This window comes from Leucoraja erinacea, chromosome 18, assembly GCF_028641065.1.
Source record: "Leucoraja erinacea ecotype New England chromosome 18, Leri_hhj_1, whole genome shotgun sequence".
NCBI lineage: Eukaryota > Metazoa > Chordata > Chondrichthyes > Rajiformes > Rajidae > Leucoraja > Leucoraja erinaceus.
The window spans coordinates 25,332,517-25,354,168 of NC_073394.1; the positions used below are offsets into that span (position 1 = coordinate 25,332,517).

Consider the following 21,652-nt stretch of genomic DNA (forward strand, 5'->3'; position numbering starts at 1 on the left):
CTCTATTCTCTGTTGCCTTCTTAAGTAGTTCAAAAGCCAAAGTATTTGCTTCTTACACATGGCCTGCAACTTAGTCGATGGGGAGGAAATTCCATTCCATATACTTGTAAAACTGATTTAGATCCACTCTATTCACTCCACAGAGGACAACAGCAGTCACAGTGTTGGTGAAATTGGTTCCAGCTGGTAGATCTTGAATTGCAGTAGATTCTGTACTTTCACTCAAGGAAACATCAGAACTTCTGGCAGTTTTGTACATGATATTGAAATTATACTGGGTGACCCTCATGTCCACAGGTCTCCCTAAGGTCAAGAAGATGGAACTGTTACTGAAGGCCATCATGGTAACAATATCTGGCTTGGAGAGGCAAGTAATTGGATAACAATGGTCGGTGAAAGCACAAAAATTGATATAGTAAATTATATAACTACACAAATCACATGATTCAATGAATGTCATGTATATGCCACTCATAAATGTAGGAAACCCCATTTTTGCACATTCACAAATCACATGCAACAATTCATTCCTACAATTGGAGTAATTAGACAATGATGGCTGGAGAATAACACTAATCACAGGGTGCCTAATGATTAATTATCTTTGACAAACGATGGTGCACCTATGCACGTCTCCATTGATAAGTCAGTGTTGAGTACAGCCATAGCTCTGTGCACTTTAATGCCAACTTCAAGGGACCCAATGAAACATGGCCATCACATTCAATCAGCGTCTCAACTTCCCCTCATTAATTTCCTCAGTGGTATTTAATCTTAATCAGGGTACTTGACAAACATTCTCAGTCAACTAACTCTCACAACTCCAGAAAGGTAATCTAATCAGCAACCAGCTCAGCTATGACCACTTATGAAGATCAAATATGATGGACTTTTCCATTACATGGTCTTTATGAACAACAACATATTTAATGTTGAGCAAACATTAATTCCTGCACTGGGAGCATCATCACCAGAACAAACAGGGGATCAAGCCTATGCTGGGTCATGACAATCTTCCAAATTCTCATGTTTAAGTGAACCTTATCTGGGAAAATGTATCTCCCATGGGAATATTTTGCTGTACAACCTTTGAACTGAGTTTCAGAAGTCTCTTTTGACTGATGCACAGTCTTGAAGGGAGCTTTCTTTCCTTCCTTTCAGTGACCTCACCAGTTCAGATAACTCCTCGCAAGAAGCTGACATCAAGATTTATCAATAATTCCTTTCTGCAGTGAAAGGTATGGTGAGCTTTGAATTTGTTAACCATGCCAATTGAGTAAGAGAGACAGAATTTTATGAGGCGAGTTTAAAAGAGGATAATATTCTGCACCAAGAAACCAATGCCTGGATTTGCAAAGTGTACATGAACCAAAATAATGCCGACAGCAATGTAGCTTTGGAACATCTTCATCTGGAAACCCAATGCCTACCAACTCTACATTCCTTCACCAGGAAAGCAGAAGATGGTGGATTAGGAATATCCGCACATAGGGGATACAGCGATAGGTAGAAAATATTTGCCTTTGTAGCAACTCTCACGTCTTCGAATGCAAGTAAACAATTCAAACAACAGATCAGGATGAAAATAACTGTTGCATGCCCTTGACCCATTTACTTAAGCCAAGCCATTCATCATGTGAAAACTGAGCTTTAAAACGTGGAAAAAAAACAAAGTGCTGGAGGAACTCAGCAGGTCAGTTTTTGTGGAGGGGATGGACATACATTTTGGGTCAGGACTGTTCAATCCATTCCCTCCACAGAGTCCTTACTGCTGAGTTCCTCCAGCAGTTTGTTTTGCTCAAGAATTTAGTATCTGCATACTTTTCTATCTCCCTAAAAGCTACATAATTTACTAAAGAGAAAGATCTACTGATGTGATCTGCTTGACTTTTGTCCATCAATTAGCAATTATAAACAGGCTTTGTCTCCTCACAACTATAGTCATTAGAAACATTTTGATTTGAAGTCAGAATTGCCATTATCTTGAATCTGTAGCAACCGTCAGGATCACGCTCAGTAAAATATGTTCTTCATCAGATTTGATGACAAAGAGTATCCACGCCCACCCAGATGACATGGTTCTGGCTTACAAATGTCAATGTGATGCTGATAATTGGAGTTAAAGTATTAGAAACACCTCTCCACAGTCAAGGTGAAAGAGCAACAATTCTGAGGCACAGAGGTCTATTTAAAACAAATGCTGAAACTAAACTCTCGGTAGAACATCTTCAATCCAATATATTACATTGTTGCCCAAATACTTTTTTTTAATCCAATGACCTCACAAGGCAGAAGAAGAACCTTTATTACTTCATTCTCCTGTGTGAGCTGCACCACAGCTCACCAGGGAAATGGCATCCACTTACTTGTAAACTGACTTAAAGGGCTTTCTCACGGTGCGACCGGACGCAAGACTTAACAAGAGTTTAACATCGTGGGAACCTCCTGCGATAACAGTACGGCATTCGTGGACCACCGAGGACCTCCGTGGCGCTAACGGCAGGTAGTCGTGTAACTTGTTAAGGTCGGGAGAAAATTCAAACATTTTTTAATTTCTCCAAGAGTGACTTGAGCAGCGTTGCAACATTGTATGAACGCAGATGCCAGTGCGATATCCGTAATGACTCTTGCGAGTACCGTGGGAATTCCTGCGAACGGTAATATGGGTTGAGCACAACGGCTGAAAGGGGGCCATCGAGAAGCAGATGTACGCCTTTGAAAATTTTTTGGCATTGGCTTTTTAAAATGTTTTATGTAATTTATTTTTTTATGTGTCTTGAGTTCTATGTGCAAATCTTTTTCAGTTCCAGGTATCAGAGCGTTGGAAGCAGGATGCCAGAGGCCACTCAGCCACTCTAGCCTGCCCCCCCCCCCCCCCCCACCCACACACTTACCGGGCGCAGGTGGGCATTGGGGAGTCCGAAGACGTCTGCCATGGTGCAAGCCATCTAGAACTTGGTCATCTGCTCATTGCCAGACCAGTGGAAAACCCCACTGACCGAGGAGTCCAGTAGGGAGGTATTCCGCATCAGCAGAGGGACCGCACAGTAAAGCAAAGCAAGATTCCAGCTGTGATAGTTTACAGTCAACTGTTCTCCCTCTACCCCCCCCATCACTCCCCCTCGCTCACTTCCCCACTCCCACCCACCTCCACTCCCTCTCTCCCGTTGTCACAGAGATGGTGTAATTGGTTCCGGATTGCAGATCTTGGATTGTGGTGAAATTTGTATTTTCTGTTGAGGATTTCTTTTGATCACTTGCTATCCCGTATGAGATGTTGAAGTTATATTGGTTGATGGTCATATTTGCAGGATTTCCTAAGCTCAATGAGATGGAACTGTTGCTTACGTCTGTAACTATAATGGCTCCTGGCTTGAAAGGAACTGTTAAAAACAGGTTATTAGATAATGATAAGCATAATAGGCACAAAATAGAAGTGCTAACTGAATTATCTAGTAAACACTGTTTTATTACTTAAAATAAAACATAAATCCTACACTAAGTAGTAGTACTAGTAATGATACTTGGCTATTTCCTACTTTGAAGATAATGCATTATTTTCTTCAATAATTCTCATCATCAACCAACAGTAGAATACTAGGCTTCTCAGGTGAGAATGGTCGTAACATTTACCTAGATTTAGGGGGGGTTCTGGATTAGAGGGTATTAGGTACAGGAGAGGTTGGACAGACTTGAATTGTTTCCTCTGGAACACCAGAAGTGGTGATGAAACCTGATAGAAGCATATAAAATTACGAGGGGCATAGAAAGGTCAGACAGTCAGAGTCAGGAAACGTCAAATACTGGAGGGCATAGCTGTAATGTGAGAGGAGCAAAGTTTAAAGGCGATGTGTGGGCCAACTATTTTGTTTACATAGAGGGTAACGCACTTGCCAAGGTTGGTGGGTGACGCAGATACAATAGTAGCATTTCAGAGGCTTTTGGATAGGCATATGGATTATGCACAGAATGGAGGCATATGGATTATGCGCAGATAGATAAGAGATAGTCTTGGCATCATGTTCGGCACATACATTGTTGGCTGAAGTGGCCTCTTCTTGTGCTGAACTGTTCTACGTTCTATAACAGGTTAGGGCCACAGATGGCAGTGTTCATTGTGATGCTTTATAGTTTCTTAAATTCCTCACTGTGACTCATCTCTATCAATAACAGCATTAACTGATGTTGCACCCACTTTCCTTTCCATTGCCTAGTAGATTTTTTATTTCATTTGTGTTATTTTTCTATATTATAATAATTTCCTTATCACATTGGAAACACTTTGGAGCTGGCCATTCAATTTTGATGAAAAGATACAGCCAAGAAACAGGCATTTTGGCCAACCGAATCCATGCCATCCAATGAATACCCATTCACATGAGTTTTATCTTATCCCACTTTCACATCCACTCCTTTCACACTGGGGGTAATTTACAGAGGCCATTTAACTTGCAATCCCGCACGTCTTTGGGATGTGGGAGTAAACCGAAGCAACTGGAAGAAATCCACGCAGCTACAGGGAGAACATGCAAATTCCACATGGACAGCACCCAAGGTCAGCATCGAACCCAGGTTACTGATGCGATGAGACAGTAGCTCTACCAGCTACGCCATTGTGCTGCCCTACTTAAATTATCTCAACTGGCCAGCACCCTATTTCATTCCCAAATATTGAATGTTTGAAATATATTTTAATAAAATGCACAGAATATTCAACTTGATGTTTTGATTCTGTTCACAGGCGTGTTGTCTTACAAAGGATCATTCAAGGAAATTCTTGCTCAGGAAAGAGTTCCCATTGAAGCAGAGTCCATATTAAACTATTCTTACCTGTCGCAGTGGAGATATTGACTGGATCTGATGATGTATTTTCTGCCACCAGAGTGAACACGCTGAATGTGTATTCAGTTCCAGGTTCCAGATTCATAAAAACGATGAATTCATCAGCAGTCACCTTTGGTAGGGGATTGTCTCTCAATACCACCCTGTACGTTTAATCTGACCTGTGGCCGAATGGTTGGTTCCACCTCAGGGTAATTGAAGTGGTGCTGCGATTTGAAACCTTTACATTGCTCACAGGGTTTGGCGCTGTAATTATTATTGCTATAATGTGAGTAATAACAATCTCCTACTACCTCATGTTTCATTGCACTGTGACAAGTGATGCTGCATCTGTCCATATCATTCCAATTTATTTTCATTAGCAATCTTGTTTCCATCACAACAATCAATTTATTAACCCCATTGTAAATATTTTCCCTCCGGAGATCCTTTCAACTTCAATCGTAGACACTTTGCCACAATTATTAATTAATTCTTATCTTGAGTAGTCAACCAACCAAAGTTGACCATGTAGGAGCACTGGAGTCAGTTCTGGAACACAGGAGGCTAAGGGGTTATCTTATCGAGCTGTATAGGATCATGAGGGAAATATATAGGATGAATGCAGTTTTTACCCATAGGGGAATCAAGAACTAGAAGACATAGGTTTAAGGTGAGAAGGGAAAGATTTAATAGGAACCTGAGGGGCAACTGTTTCATAGAGGGTGGTGGGGATATGGAATGAGCTGCCAGAGGAGATAGTTGAGGCAGGTACCAAAACAACATTTAAAAGGGCTTTGGACAGGTACATGGATAGGAAACATTTATCAGGATACAGGCCAATCGTGGGGAGGTGGGACTAGCGTGGATGGGCCACCATGGTCGGCATGAGCCTGTTTCCATACTGTAGAACTCCAAGATGCTCACATGGCCAAATAACTCCTTTAGGGTTTCAATATATAAAATAGCACAAGGAATCTTCAAACATCTAATAACCTTTTACTCATCAATTGGTTGCTTTTGAGTTTATAAATAAGCCTGACTCTTGTACCAAATTAAGAAATATCATGAGCTTACTAGGAATCAGAAATGAAGCATTACTATATCGTCCAAAGACCCTGTGTGGAAGTGGGTAACTAACCATATACAGATGCCTTGACAGATTTTTCACCCCTCTTTTGGCAGTTGATTTGCATCTTTCTAAAGATCTGTGAAACCATCCTCTTTCCCTACACGGGTAAATGGGATTACATTTGTGGAATGTTTAGTTACTTTGCTCAAGAATGATGTACATTTTTACCGCTGAAGTAATCTTCAATGAATGGGCATTCTATTGTGTCCAAAATATTATAAAAACACCTCATATTAAGATGTAGGCAAGATTCACGAACACCTACCCACTCTAAGTGCAATAATGATGTGCTGTTACTTGAATAACACTTTAAACGTTAACTATTTTACTCCTCCCACCTTCACATTCCAGTTACTATTGTTCTCTATATTTTTCAACCACTTGGTTCAGAGGTGTTGATAGATTCTGAGCTCTAATTCTCAAGGAACCCAGGCTTTTATTGGCTTATGAGAATCATTCATTGCAGTCCCTGAACTTCGCTCTTTTATAAAGAAATGGGAAACAGAGAAATTGTGCAGCATGTTTCAATTGTGAAATGTTGTGATGGTTTTTTCTTTAGTGAATTAGTTATTTATTGCAGTAATTTGGGCTTTTGTCACAAAAATGAAAAAAAAAAACAAAAACTTACTAAACAATATCAAGCCATTTTGAAAATGTGGCCAATGGGAACTCTATCTAATTTTGCTTCAGAATGACAGTCATACTTTAAATACACCACACATAAAAATTATTAAAAATAAGCAAAATATTTTCTTCTACATCATGATGAAACTGCAACCACAGAGGTCTGTTTTTTCAAAATTGATCTATATATAAAATGGTTCAATTCTAAGTCACATGTATCATTCATTGATATAAACTAATAACTGAATTATCAATATTTCCTGTTCAAACTAGGTCATAATTATTTTAGCTTGACATTAATTTATGTTGCACAAGGTAGCTGTCAGAACAGTTGGTTGGATAGGTACGCTTTTTCACTAGGTATTCCATTATCCACTCAGCCATTATGTATGGGGTCAAATATTTAACAATGGAATTGCAACAAAGTCAATCATTACACTAACATGAGTTCAAAGCAATGAAACATGGATTGCGTCCACATCCACAAGCAAAACTAACAAGGTTTTAATGCACAAAAAAAAAACACCTGGAGTTTCGACATCAACGTTGCATAATTACAACAAAGTGGGTACAATCTGAACAGTATTAACAGGGCAGAAACAAAATAAATTTATATATTTTAAATGTAAATAGTATGTACATTTTGTCCCCATAACTTTATACTGAAATCACCTTATCAATACTGAAAACTGTTACAGCTGATAAACTGGAAATAACCCAGGTTCCACTGCTTGGCATAAGGGGGATCTCATCATATAATGCCCAGACTCTGGGGTGCATAAACACCCATGAACAGCAATCGACTGAAGGTGTGTCTATTTTTGCAGAAGACATCAATTTAAATAGAAAGCAACAAGATACTCCTCTTGGAGCCTCTATTTAATATGGGAAGTATTTGTTTCCCTTTTATGCCTTTTTTATTATCCGACCGGCACTTTGAATTCACATTTACATAAATCCAGACACAAATTTCACCACAACAATTCCCTGCTTGAATGTACTGATGCAATGGGAGTCAAAGAGCTCTTCTGCATGAAACATAACTCATCTATCCTCACAAAGGCCTCATTTGCCTACATTTTGGCCCATATCCCTCTAAACTGTTCTTATCCATACACCTGCCAAATGTCTTTTGAAAGTTGCAATTGCACCCACTTCCATAACTTCCTGTGACAGCTCATACAAGATCCAGACTACCCTCAGAGTGAAACCAATGCCCGAGGTGCCTCTTACATCTCTCTCCTCTAACCTATGCCCTCTAGTTTTCGAATCATCTACCCTGGGAAAAATTTGGTGAGCATTAATTTTATCTATGACCCTCATGATTTTGTAGACTTGTTAGGTCACCCCACAGTATCCTACGCTCCACAGTTCATGCCTACCAAGCCTCTCCCTGTAACTCAAGCCCACAAGTCCCAGTGGCATGCTGGCAAATCTCTTCTGCAACCTTTCTAACTTAATGACTCCCTTCCTATGGCTTGGTGACAAGAACTGCACACAGTACTCTGTGTGGTCTCACCAATGACTAACATGATGTCCTGACTTTTGTAGTCACTACCTTTTCTCAATGAAACAAGTATACCAAATGGCCTCTTCACCATACTGACCACATAAACCAGGGAGATCATGCATTCAGGCTCATGCCAATGAGCTTGCATTAAAAGTTAGATATTATTTTCCCTCTGCCAACTTTTGCAGCCTTAGTTGCAAATTACATCTTCAGCTCAATGAAAACTCAAACCAACCTGTTTGCTTACCTGTAACAATATTTTTAACTACAGGATCGCTTGCTGTATTATTAACATCGATCGTCACCACCTTGACATTGTAATTGGTTCCAGACGTTAAGCTGTTTAACACAGCGGAGTTTGTTGTTGTTGTTATGGTCATTACTTCGGCAGAAGAATTGTAAGTAATGTTGAATTTGTATTGAGTGCCAGTCACATTTGAAGGCTGACCCCACTCCAGAGAGATGGAATTGTTGGTAACGTCCAACACCACTATTTCTCCAGGCTTGGGAACACCTGTGTGAAACAACATAGTGGATATTTTTACACATTAACTGAAAGCATAACATGCAAGTGAATGCTTCAAGCCCATTTTATTCTGCTAAATGTCCTCATCACATTGTTCACCTTACTAACACATAAATTTCAGACAAACATGATTGGCAAAACAGACAACTCCGTCTTTTAAACCAGAAGTCATGCTCGGCTGATTATAGTTAACATCTCATGCAATAGAGTGTATGTAGATCAGCAACTTCATGTGACTGATTGACAATTCAATACGTTGATCAACTGCTTCCTTCACTCAAAGTTTTACCTCAAAATCCCATGTACCAGAAAAACTGAGCAATGAGCACATTCCCTTGCGACATTCCCTTCAAAAATGGTGATGCTAAACAACTCAATGAGTTCACAACGAACAAGATGACAAAACCATCAAAATATTAGCCAAGCATTGTAGTGAGTGCTACTGCAACAGCTCCAACATATTTCCTAACCTATAAATCAATTGACCAACTATTATAAGTGTTGGAATTTCATGACATTCCATAAATAGCCTACACTCAACACAATGCGGTCAACTGTATTTCTCATACATAAAAAAAAGTTTCTACCAAATCTTTTACCTTCTTATATTTTTACGTACCCAAATGACTTTGCCTTGATATGGTTTAATCTCCCTCATGGAGGCATTCCCACTGACATAGCTGAGAAATAAAGTAGGAAACTACTCCACAGACTTCTTTAAGAACTCATGGGTCATGCAGTATTCATGGAAGCAAAATATGTAAGTTGGTGTTTGAGGTCCAGACCCTGCATCAGTTTTGCAGGAAGATGAAAGATTGCCAGTATGTCAGTGTAGAGTGAAGGTTAGTACGCGGTCATGATACAAGTTTGATGTGAGAAATGTGAGTTGATATATTTTGGTGTGGAGAATGAGAAGAGGCAATACCGAATCATAGATATTATTCCAAAAGGGTGTCGGAACAGTGGGAAATAATTGAAAGTGGCAGAGCAAATTTGCTGATGTCGTATTAGCCGTATTCTCAACCTGCCACTTTAAATGATTTCCACATATCCTCAGATACCGCACCCACTTAGATTCCTTGATACCACCATATTTTGTATCATCTGCAAATTTAAAAGTTTGGGTCTGTACTCCTGGTCCTTAATATGGATGAAAGAAAAACAATGGCCCAAAGAACACTGCCCTCTGCTGTCTCCTCATTAGTCAATTTAATATTCATAGTGTCCTTTTATTATGTCACGTGTTTCTACTTTGTAGATACACATATTATGTAGCACTTTATCAAAAGCCCACATATCATCTGCAATACACTCATCGATAAATTCTATCAAGATGTTTTACCAGGAACAAATCCATGCTGGCTTGACTTCATTAATCCATGTTCCTCCAGGTGATTGTTACTCTTTTCCTAATGTTTCCCAAAGTTTTGCCACCATCAAAGTTAAAATGATTTGTCTGTATTTGCTAAAGTTAAACCTAACTCCCTTTCCCCAACAATGGGGATTAACATTTGCCACTCTCCAGTGTTCTGGCACTTGCCTCATATCCAAAGAGCATTGAATGATCAAGGTTAGTGTCTCTGCAATTTCCTCTTGTACTTTCCTCAAAATCCTTATGTGCATTCCATAATTCATGATGACTTGCTATCAATTCTTAATGTATCCAGTGTCTCAGACGGCTCCTCATTCACTATTAATTTGGAAGCACTCTCCTCCCTTGTGAAGATAAGTGCTTTGTATGCATTTACTACCATAACACTGCCCTTTAGCATTAATGTGCAAGCTCCCATTTTTGTGCTAAATGGATCCAGCCTGAAGGGTTCTCCATCCACCGTATGGATCGCACACTGGCATCAGGGAACGGGAGAGGAGTGGGCGTCTGCCTCATGGTCAACTCTGCGTGGTGCTCAAACATGACAGTTCTGTCCAACTCCTGCTCTCCACACCTCGAACATCTGGCGGTGAAGTGCCGCCCCTTCTACCTCCCAAGGGAATTCACCTCCATCATCCTGACCACGGTCTACATCCCACCCCAGGCAGACGTCCGTCTGGCACTGGAGGAGTTGCACACCTTGGTCAACAAGCACCAGACATCTTACCCCGAGGCGTTCACCACCATAGCTGGGGACTTCAATAAAGCCAACCTGAAGAAATCATTCCCAAACTTCCACCAACATGTCTCCTGCTGCACAAGAGGATCACTGCTACACCACAATCACCCGCTGAGTTTCTCCAGCACTTTTGTCTCTCTTTGACTTTCCAGCATCTGCAGTTCCTTCTTATCCTCTATCACTCGCCCTCACTTTGGTAAATACCGACCATACTGTAGGCTGATTCTTCCTGCCTACAGGCAGCAATTGAAGAGCGCACCCCCCCCAAGGTGAGGACTGCACAGAGCTGGTCAGGGGGGGGGGGGGGTCAGAGGAACAACTGCAGGACTGTTTGGAGTCTGTAGACTGGGCAATGTTCAGGGAGTCGGCAACAAACCTGAACGAATACGCCACAGTTGTTACAGACTTCATAAAGAAATGTGTGGAGGACTGCATCCCTACAAAAACCTTCCAAGTGTTTCCCAATCAGAAGCTTTGGATGAACTTTGAGATCCGCACTCTTCTGAAGACCAGACACCGGGCATTCATGTCTGATGATACAGAGGTCTACAAGAAGTCCAGATACGACCTTGGTAAGGCCATCAAAAAGGCCAAAAGGGACTTCTCCTCCAAACTGAAGGATGAGACTGATGTTCGTCAGCTGTGGCAGGGCTTGAATGCAATCACCTCCTACAAGGCGAGATCAGGAGGCAGCTCGAATATTGGCAAACCATCAGTCCCTGACAAGCTCAATGCGTTTTACGCACAGGGAGAACACTGATGTGACTTCTCAAGCTCCCATTGCTGTGATGGTATTTCAGTCACAGTCACAGAGGCCGACGAAAACCCTCGAAAAGCGCCTGGACCTGATGGCATACCCGGGCGTGTTTTAAAAACCTGTGCGGACCAAATGGCTGGAGTTTTTAACTGACATTTTCAACCTCTCACTTCTGAGGTTCCCATCTGCTTTATAAGGGCATCAATTATACTGGTGCCCAAGAAGAGCAAGGTGACGTGCCTCAATGACTATCGACCAGTGGCACTAACGTCTGTGGTAATGAAGTGCTTTGAGAGGTTGATCATGGCGCAAATCAACTCCTACCTCGACAAAAACCTGGACCCTCTGCAGTTCGCTTACCGCCACAACAGATCAACAGTGGATGCGATCTCGCTGGCTCTCCACTCCGCTCTGGACCACTTGGACAACAAAAACTCATATGTCAGGCAGTTATTCATTGATTACAGCTCGGCATTTAATACAATCATCCCCTCTGGTTAACAAACTCTCTCTGAAATTGGATCCTCGACTTCCTCATTCACAGACCACAGTCAGTACGTATTGGTGGAAATGTGTCCGCCTCGATAACAATCAGTACGGGAGCACCTCTAGGCTGCGTGCTTAGCCCCCTGCTGTACTCACTCTATACTCATGACTGCGTAGCCGGTCATAGTGCAAACTCCATCATCAAGTTCGCTGACGATACCACCATTGTGGGACATATAACTGATGGGGACGAGTCAGAGTACAGAAGCGAGATCGACCGACCAAATGGTGCCAGCACATAACCTGGCCCTCAACACCAGCAATACCAAGGAACTGATTGTGGACTTTGGAAGGGAGAGGATGGGGGCCCACAGTCCCGTTTATATCAATGGGTCGATGGGGGAAAGGATCAAGAGCTTTAAATTCCTGGGTGTGCATATCTCTGAAGATCTTTCCTGGTCCGAGAACAGTGATGCAATCATAAAGAAAGCACATCAGCGCCTCTATTTCTTGAGAAGATTACGGAGAGTCGGTATTTCAAGGAGGACTCTCTCTAACCTCTACAGGTGCACAGTAGAGAGTATGCTGACAGATTGCATCGTGGCTTGGTTCGGAAACATGAGCGTCCTGGAGCGGAAAAGACTACAAAAAGTAGTAAACACTGCCCAGTCCATCATTGGGTCCGACCTCCCATCCAGTGAGGGGATCTATCACAGTCGCTGCCTCAAAACGGCTGGCAGCATCATCAAGGACCCACACCATCCTGGCTACACACTCATCTCCCTGCTACCTTCAGGTAGAAGGTACAGGAGCCTGAAGATTGCAACGACCAGGTTCAGGAACCAGCTTCTTCCCCACAGCCATCAGGCTATTAAAGTCGGCTCGGACAAAACTCTGAACATTAATAGCCAATAATCTGTTTATTTGCACTTTATCAGTTTAATTATTCATGTATGTATATATTTATGCAATGGTATATGGACACACTGATCTGTTCAGTATTAGTGCCTACTATGTTCTGGTGTGCTAAAGCAAAGCAAAAATGTCATTGTCCTATCATGACAATAAAACTCTCTTGAACTCTTGAAATCCATGCACTGTCCTTTTGCTATTTATTCATGGAACACTTTCGGATTCTCATTTATGCAGGTTGCTTATCTTTCCTCAGACGCTCTCATTCTCTCTCATTTTAATTTTGGCTTCCCTCCAATTCTTTTGAAATAAACTATTCCCACTCAAGACAGGGGTTGAATGAAATGGGAACTTGATCTCCAACTTATAGCTGGTGGCTCAGGATCAACAGCCCTTGCATGTCCACACAACACCTTGGTGACAAATGACAAAAGATACCTGCTTATTTGGAGTACAGTATTTCAGCAAAGTTGCATTTGCTGCTTTTATTCTAATACTCAGGGGAGAGGAGCAGGCAGGAGGATTAAGAGGAGGGGGATTAAATAGGTCAATCATAGGGGTGGAAAGTAAGAGATCAAATAACAATAAAGGGGCGATGGTGCAGGAGAAAAGAAAGCAGAACATAAATAAGTAGATGAGAAATGATGCATCCACATGCCTGATGAGAAAGGCTTGAAGTACATCATGCCTTTCAAGATGCTTGGTATTGAGTATGAGATATTGGTTTAAATTCTTTTTCACCATAAATCTGTGTTGGCATATTGGATGAGATGGTGTATTGTGTCTTCAATGTGTGCCCTTGCTCGCTTCTGAAATATGGGAAGCAATCCGCAAAGTCCAGAGTCTCCAGTTATTTGAAACTCACCAGAAGAGAGTCAAATTGTCTCTAGTAAACTCCGAGCATCCGGCACATTAGCCCATAATCTGGGCCCGTGGTCCAGAATGCAAGGCAAGTATGTGTCAGACTCACGATCAGGAGTAGATTTTGGTCAGAGGCAGGATCCAGAGTGCTTGCATATTTTGTACTTCATTTAATCTCACCGGGTTGGGGGGGAAATTTATCATACTTCAAAAGAGTGAAATAAATGCGTGTTCAGCTTTTAATAGGAGTAGCATCCAAAAGAAAGTCTGCAAGTCTTGCACTACCAAAGTCCCAAAGGTACTGGATTATTGTTTTACTCTAATTTGTCTTGGAAGGTGTTGAGCTTGAGTTATTGAAACCACTAGCCACGTGCTGACTCTTCTACAATTCTCTTGACGTGCAGATGGTGAAAAGGCCTTGGGCATCAGGATTTCTTAGCAAAGGGATACCTAGCCTCTGAGTTATTGGCATAATCAAAATATGAATATAACCTTTCCATCATGTTTCTGTTCGATGGTGATCCCAAGGATGTTGATGGTGACTGTATTGCAGCAGCCATGCCCTCATAACAACACGCAGCACTTCAAAGCCACAATAAAACTATTTGCTTTCTTTTCATTTTAGTGAGTACACTAACAAAGATTGATCAATAGTCCTATTTTTTTTTTAAACGTAGTCATAATTTTGATTACACCAGAATAAGAAAAAATATCTGTTGGCATGGTGAACTTTAGGGATCACATAGAACTCTTAATTAAAATCAATGGATTTTAGGCCTTGGTGATGTCTGATGAGCTCAGGACTCTCAACATTTAGCTGCTGTTTAATTCAAGGCTAATGCCCCACGAGTTCTGTGCATTTGAAAGTGAACAGCCATGTAAAAAATAATGCACTTGCTTTGTGTTAGTTACATCTATTAACTCCAATTGATGACATAAGCTTCAACAGAACTGCAAATTTACCACTTAAAAAAAAACAACATTGTGATGGGATTGAATATTACATGGATTTAAGACTTATGATTAGAGGTTTAATATGCTTTAACAGGCATTATGTCATTGAAGATTTTCAGATCATTTGTTGGGAGACTGAGTGGATGAGAGGTTCTGTGCTGGAAGTAGTATTTCTGTTTGAGATCACAAGGTGGTGCTAGTGTTCCATTCCCGGGTTATGTTGCTGTGAACATATCATAACACAAAGCTGTTTCCAGCACCAGTTAAAAAGTGTCAAATTCTGATATCGTCACCAAAAAACAAGGGAGATTGCAAGGAGAAGTTTGTCTGAAGAATACCTATCATATAGACACAAGAAACTGCAGATGCGGTAATCTTGAGCCAACAAAAAAACAAATTACTGGAGGAACTCAGCAGGTCAGGCAGCATCTGTGGAAGGGAATAGATCAACGATTCAAGCCGGGACCCTTCTTCACATCTATTCTAAATGCGGCTGAGTTATTTTAACAACAAAAACAATACTAAAAAAAACTTCTTGCATTTCTATAGCATCGTAGAAATAATGCAAACAGGCAAGGTCCTGGGCACAATCTTCTACAGGAAGGCGTCTCCCAGCTCATCGGTGCACCATGGCATGTGGGCTCTGAGTGCTCCCAGAAAGTCTTTATTTTCTGTGGAGCATCATGAAGCCTCAGCAGCAGCTTGCAAATGAACTACCAAGGTCATGCCTCAAAAAAACCCTGATACAAGACCCTCACCTACTTTCAATGAGGCATTTTCATTGTTTATAAACATGTCTCTAATACTCAGACGCTTACAGACTATTAAAATGCTGTCAATAATTAAAAACAATAAAATGTTAAGAACATTGATTGAAACATGTTAAAACATAATGAAAATTAATAACATTACAAACACGTATAAGGAATATCTTGCCTTTACACACCATGACAAGGAGGATGAGTTAAAAAATAAATTGCTAGAGGAATTCAGTGGATTAAGACCCAAAACATCATCTGCCCACTTCCCTCCACAGATGCTCCCTGAACCACTGACTTCCTCCAGCCATTTGTTTTACACTCACAATTCCAGCATTCGCAGTTTCTTTTTTCTTCAGAAGGAGGATAAGAAATGACTGTCATAATCATTAAGAATGTCATCACGGACTTTGCAAATAAGCTTCCTTGCTGTGTGACAAGGCAGAAGCACAACTGGACTGATTAAAACAAAGAGTACCAAAAAAATATCAAAATTAATTTGGGGTGTTACATGTTTACAGATAAGAAAACAGAGGAGGATGGAGGAAATGCAGCAGTTTGCAGGGGTGAATGGGCCATGGGTTGATTTATGAGGAGGCATTTGATTACAAGAGTTTGAAGAGGCAGACAATATTAAAGGTGAGAGCAAACCTGTGGGAACATTAGCCAACACATGAATCAGAAAGGAAAGTTAGCAGTATACAGGAACATTGGTTAAATGAGCAGAAGTTGTGTCTCATGAACAAGATAAGCAGAGAAGGAGAGGGAGAGATTAGAGGAAGTTAAATAGTCTGAGCGTGAATTGGAAGGAATCACAAATGTTTGACAAAATTATCGAGGGGAAGATACATTTAAAGGTCGGTCCTAACTTTAGTGACAGAATACTCATGAGTTTCTCAAGATTTTGAAAAAGACAAAATAGGTTCAAGATGACCTACAGCAAGAACAACGAAGAAATCTTGGGCTAACTGTGTGTTCTAGGGCAATCCTGGCCAACTAAGGAGATTTTGGTCAATGACCTCAGGATTCCTGTGGGGTTTTCTGGGAAAGAGTGCACCAGCCGTCTGGCATATCTGCTTTCTGTGATTCTGGAGATAGTGGAGAGGAGGACGTTGCCAGGGAAAGTTACTGGGGCTATAGGTCCTTGATTTTAATGGAAATAAAGATGCTTAGTTAGTCAAGGGAACAGTGAACCAATTGGTAGATGCAGAAATATTAGGGAAATGAAGAGCATTTCTTTTCCAATGAAAAGAGAATCCTCTGTCAATGTGTTTTGACCGTTTATCAGTTTGAGCTCCCCCCCCCCCCCCCCCCACCACTCAAATATTGCTGCATACGTATGGGAATCAATAGACTAAAAGGTATAAATAAATATTACTAATATAATAAAAAAATACTTACATTCAGAAGTGATGATGCTCTAAAAGGGGAAGAAAATAAATAAAGAACGCATTAGAAAAATATCAGTTTTCCTCCTTTGCCAATTCTTTGCCAGATGGTACAAGCTTATTTGATACCTCATAGGAAACACCGTCAGTATTTATTATCCATCCATAAATGTTAATTGCTCCTGAACAATGGTTTACCAGGTCATTTCACATTTGGGGCAATATCAGTTACTATGCATTGGTATGGATCTTTGGTCATAAAGTGTGGCAGATATCCTTCTCTTGAGGACACATGAACAAAAAGATCTGCTATAATAATTCAGTGGTTTGCAAAATCACTAACATTGACGACAGAATTTTTATTCCAATATAATTTAAGTATTTAACTGTATACATCAAAGGGATTTTTAATTGATGTTTTTGGATTGTTAAACCCGATCTCTGGATTATTATCCAGTACACAACCAACATGGAATTTTAACATGCTGATTTCACAAAACGTTCCTTTACATTTTAAGCTCAAACTAAATGTTAGAGTGGAGGTTTGCTCTGCTCTCACCTAATCACCATATAGTGCATTTTCCAACTGGAGTCGCTTGATAGCAATCACGACTCATTTATTTTCCTCCGTGTGAATGCATGTTCACACCCATGAGAACAAATGCACTATCGTAGGATGGATCAGGGTTGGAAGCTATAACATCTGGATCCAAAAATAAACACAGCGAGTGTTCGCACCATGTCAGACATAGAACAGTACTGCACAATAACAGGTCCTCCAAACATGTCTGTGCCAAACAGGATGCCAAATTGAACTAATCCCTTCTGCCCAATATTTACACCCCTCCGTTGTCTGGTTAGTACACAACAAAAGCTTTTCACTGTACCTCGGTACATGTGACAATGAATTAAATTTAAAAAAATCTACACCCCTTCATTCTCTGCATATTTATATGTCGATCTAAAAGCCTCTTAGATATCACTATCATATCTGCTTCCACCACCACCCCTGCACCTACCACTAACTGTGTAAAAACTTACCTCACACATCCCCTTTAAAAACTTTCCCTCTCTCATCTTAAAGCTAATCCCTCGACTATTTGAGATTCCCCAAGCATCTGAGGAAAGAGAACATCTTAAACATTTAAAGTCTGATGCCTTTTGTCAGAAACTAAAAAAAAAAATCCATAAAAGCTGACTTGCTGAGTAACCTCTGCGGTTCTTTGCATTTCATTTTGCTGATCATGTGGTTCATTAACTATCGAACTGCCAGATAGTCCAGGAACCTTTATTATTGTTCCCTTACCACTGCTTCCATTTTGTTGACATGAAACCACTGTGTTTGACTGTGTAGTGATGGTGGATCAGAGCTTCACAACCATTGATCCTTTGCACATGATGTCAGTTGATCAGAGTTTACCTAACAACATGCCAAGTGGAATGAAATTTTCAAAAAAAAGGTAAGGAGCTAAAATCTATGGTGAAGAAGTTCTAATTAAGCAGGAAACTGGAGAAATGAAAAAGATTTGCATCTGAGCAATTGCAAAGGGAATATGGAATGCCAGAATGCTCAAAATCTGTGCTGTGGTCAGCTCTGATGTTATAAAATTGATTTATACATAAATATATGAAGGTCCTGCTGAAATACGCTGGCTCTTCAACATAGCCATGAGACCATAGTCAACTAATATTTTATGAGAATACTTATATTCCAGCACGTTAAAGTATTTGATGGAAAAACCTGCTCAACCATTCTACACGGTCAAGTAAAATTAAGCTTTCAATTGATTATTCTTATTGAAGTATGATTTGCCAACCTCTCACAACTCACTCAAATAGCAATTCTTTAAGCGTTAGTCTAGATGTCATTCAGAACTTAAAAATCCAATCCTATCCCTGACTTAATATTTGATACGTAGAAAGAGATAAATAACAATAACAATTTTCTCCTCTTTGCAGTCCAGCAAATTTAAGGACAATTCTTGAAGTTCCACCATGTAAACAGCAAACAAATCTCATGCAAATTGGCCAGTAAGTTTTGAATGTGGGTTCCTTAAATTTAAATTTATTATTAGCTGACCTATTGTCATAGGTAAATTTTGATCATTTGCCTGATCGTCACATTTGCATGACCTCAGAAGAAATACTGCAAGGGGATTGGGGGTACATGATATGTTTTATAAATCATGAGATCATCTCCAAAAATGATGATTGTTAATTGGCTGTAATAAACAAGGTAAATATGGTTTAGCAGTAAGGAAGTGAAAGTAAATCCATCCAATTGAGATTATTTTAGCATACGCATCGAAATTTGAGATCATAGGAATTAAATTATGGTTAGCATTTCAGGCCTGTATGTTGGGATATTACCTGTTGCAGATATTACCTTTCAGATATAATTTTGAAATAATTTGATTTGAAAGAGAGATGAAAGATTTCACGGGAATATTTGATGAAGTGTAGAAAACCTTTCCTGACTAACACAACTCGCTCCAAGATCACATTAAAAGTAGTTTAACTGATCGATCATTCAGTTTCTGTTGGATGCCAAGCTTGTCCACCTAACAAACTGGATCCAGCGTGACAACCATTGCACTTGAAGGCGAATGGAGCACTTATAAACGATTCAAAATAAAAGGAATCAATAGTGCAGAATAACTGGACTAGTCCGATGTTATTTCGAAGTGCAGTAATGAATACAGAAGAGCATTTTGAGAAGTTCTAAGGACGCAAATGTATTTTATTCCTTACCACAGACAAATCATGTCCCAAAAACTGCCATTAAATCACCTTAGTGAACCAGAAAATTAGTGTAAGTTATATGCAAATAATAGGTGTATGGAACATGGAAACAGGAACATTTTTATTTCCTTTAGTGTAGTCAACAAAATCAAAACCCTTAGATTTACTGTGAAAATGCAAATTTCTGCAATAGATGTAATAAATATTTGCTTGTATTTGGATGTGGACGGGCCATGGACCCGACAGAGCGAATGGTAACTTTTAGTTTTTACACTTCATGTGAACAGCATAAACTGAACAAATTCCATATTTTCTTACTTTGCAAGATTTCAAGTAATGTTTGCTTAAAATCAACAAGGGTAAAAAAAAGTTTTGTGTAAATATTAATCATTTCCTCTCTGTTTTGCCAAATTACAACACTAACTAAGTTTATTGCGAAACTGGCTAGGCCTCCATGCAAAAAGTAGCTAATTAAGAAAGAAAATGGACGATAGCTGGTCAGAATGAACTCACAATTTATCGTCACAGTGAGTGGAGAAAATTTGGAATAATAAAAGCTGAGGAAAATGGACATGAAATAGGAAACAGCTTATTGGATGGTATATGTTGCGACAAACGAATTGAGATATATATATATATATATAAACCTCAAATGGTAAGCAACAATAAGATAATTACAAAAACAAGTTGCGTTGGTGCATCGTTCTACAGGATGTACTGCCAAGTAAGTGCCTTTAATGTATTTAAATTCGTTTAAAAAAATGGGAATAATGGCAACCCAAAATAAAACAAGACACTGAGCAAACAGATAAAGCTTTTCAGCACTGGGAATATTTCTATCCTCTCTTTGAAGTCTATCGCCTCATTTGAGATGAAAAATGAAGGCAAGTCATCTCATTTTTAGGAAGGACAATTCAGAATGGGAATACAGACCACAGGTGAGGGTACACCAATCAACATTAATTGAAAAGGATCAACCATTCATACCAATGATCATTCGAACCAAATTATCTTTCAATTGAACAACAAAATACATTTGGTCACTGACAAAACCAATGAGAAATACAGACAAGAAAATCCACTTTAACTAATACAGGAGAATCTAACTGTAATGAAGTGCAGTGAATAATGTAAATGTTGCAGTGAAAGGATGTTGTATGTTACCTGTAAAAAGCAGATTTCCAAAATCTCAATGGATCTATAAATGGGAAAGCCTAGGTAAGTATCAGAGGGTGGATTAAAGGGATAAAATTTAGGGCGATTAAAATTATGTGAATTCCAGGTATAAAATACTTTGGCTCAGGTGTACAATTAATGCTCAGGTCAGAAAATCCCGAGTCCCGGGCCATCTCCAGACACGAGCACAAAATCAAGGCAGAGTTATTCAAAACTATTCAAGGCAGTAAAGCATCTTTTGGCACATCATTCGTGGAAATGAGACAATACTGGACATTCAAGTGGTCATAAAAGATCATAATATTTAAAAAAAATAGGGGAAGCCCTGCAGCCCCCTCGATTTTGTTTTGCCATTCAAAATGATTGTGGGATGTCTGATCTTGGCTTCAACTACATTTTCTTATCTGCTCCACATAGCCTGGCTTTCTGTATGGCACAAAAAATGGTCTATGTATTTGATGGGTTGGCCTACACATCTCTCCGGGGCAAGAGAACTATTTAAAATGCACAAAGCTTTTGACGCAATCTTAAATGACAATGTCTTACGCCTTCTTGTTCCCCAAGAGAAAACATTCTCTCAGCATTATTCCGTAAAGTCCTCTCAGAATTGTATACATTTCAGTAAGTTCACACTGCATTTTTTCAAAGTTCCATGAGTTTAGGTTCAACCTACCTAATCGTTCCTCATTCAAGGAAATCTTCAATTTAGTGACCCTCTGAGCTGCCTATTGCAAATATATATCTGTCTTTTAAATAAAGGAACACAATCCTCTCTATCAACTATGGGTCTGTAAATTAACGGAAGACAATAAAGCTATAAAGAGGATCATAATTCCAAACAGAAATTTGTTTTTTTGCTGAAACAAATACAATAAAGATTATCCCAAAACTAAT

The 21,652-nt window shown here is 39.8% G+C and overlaps 1 protein-coding gene across 1 annotated transcript in view; it reads right to left on the bottom strand.

Moving 5' to 3' along the window:
• The window catches only part of LOC129706006 (titin-like), a 174,445-nt gene that overhangs the window by 119,474 nt on the left and 33,319 nt on the right, over nucleotides 1–21,652 (bottom strand). Inside the window, 4 exon segments of the mRNA XM_055649976.1 lie at nucleotides 3,149–3,473; nucleotides 4,831–4,954; nucleotides 8,300–8,601; nucleotides 16,854–16,872. Coding sequence (XP_055505951.1) covers nucleotides 3,149–3,473; nucleotides 4,831–4,954; nucleotides 8,300–8,601; nucleotides 16,854–16,872 — 770 coding nt within the window.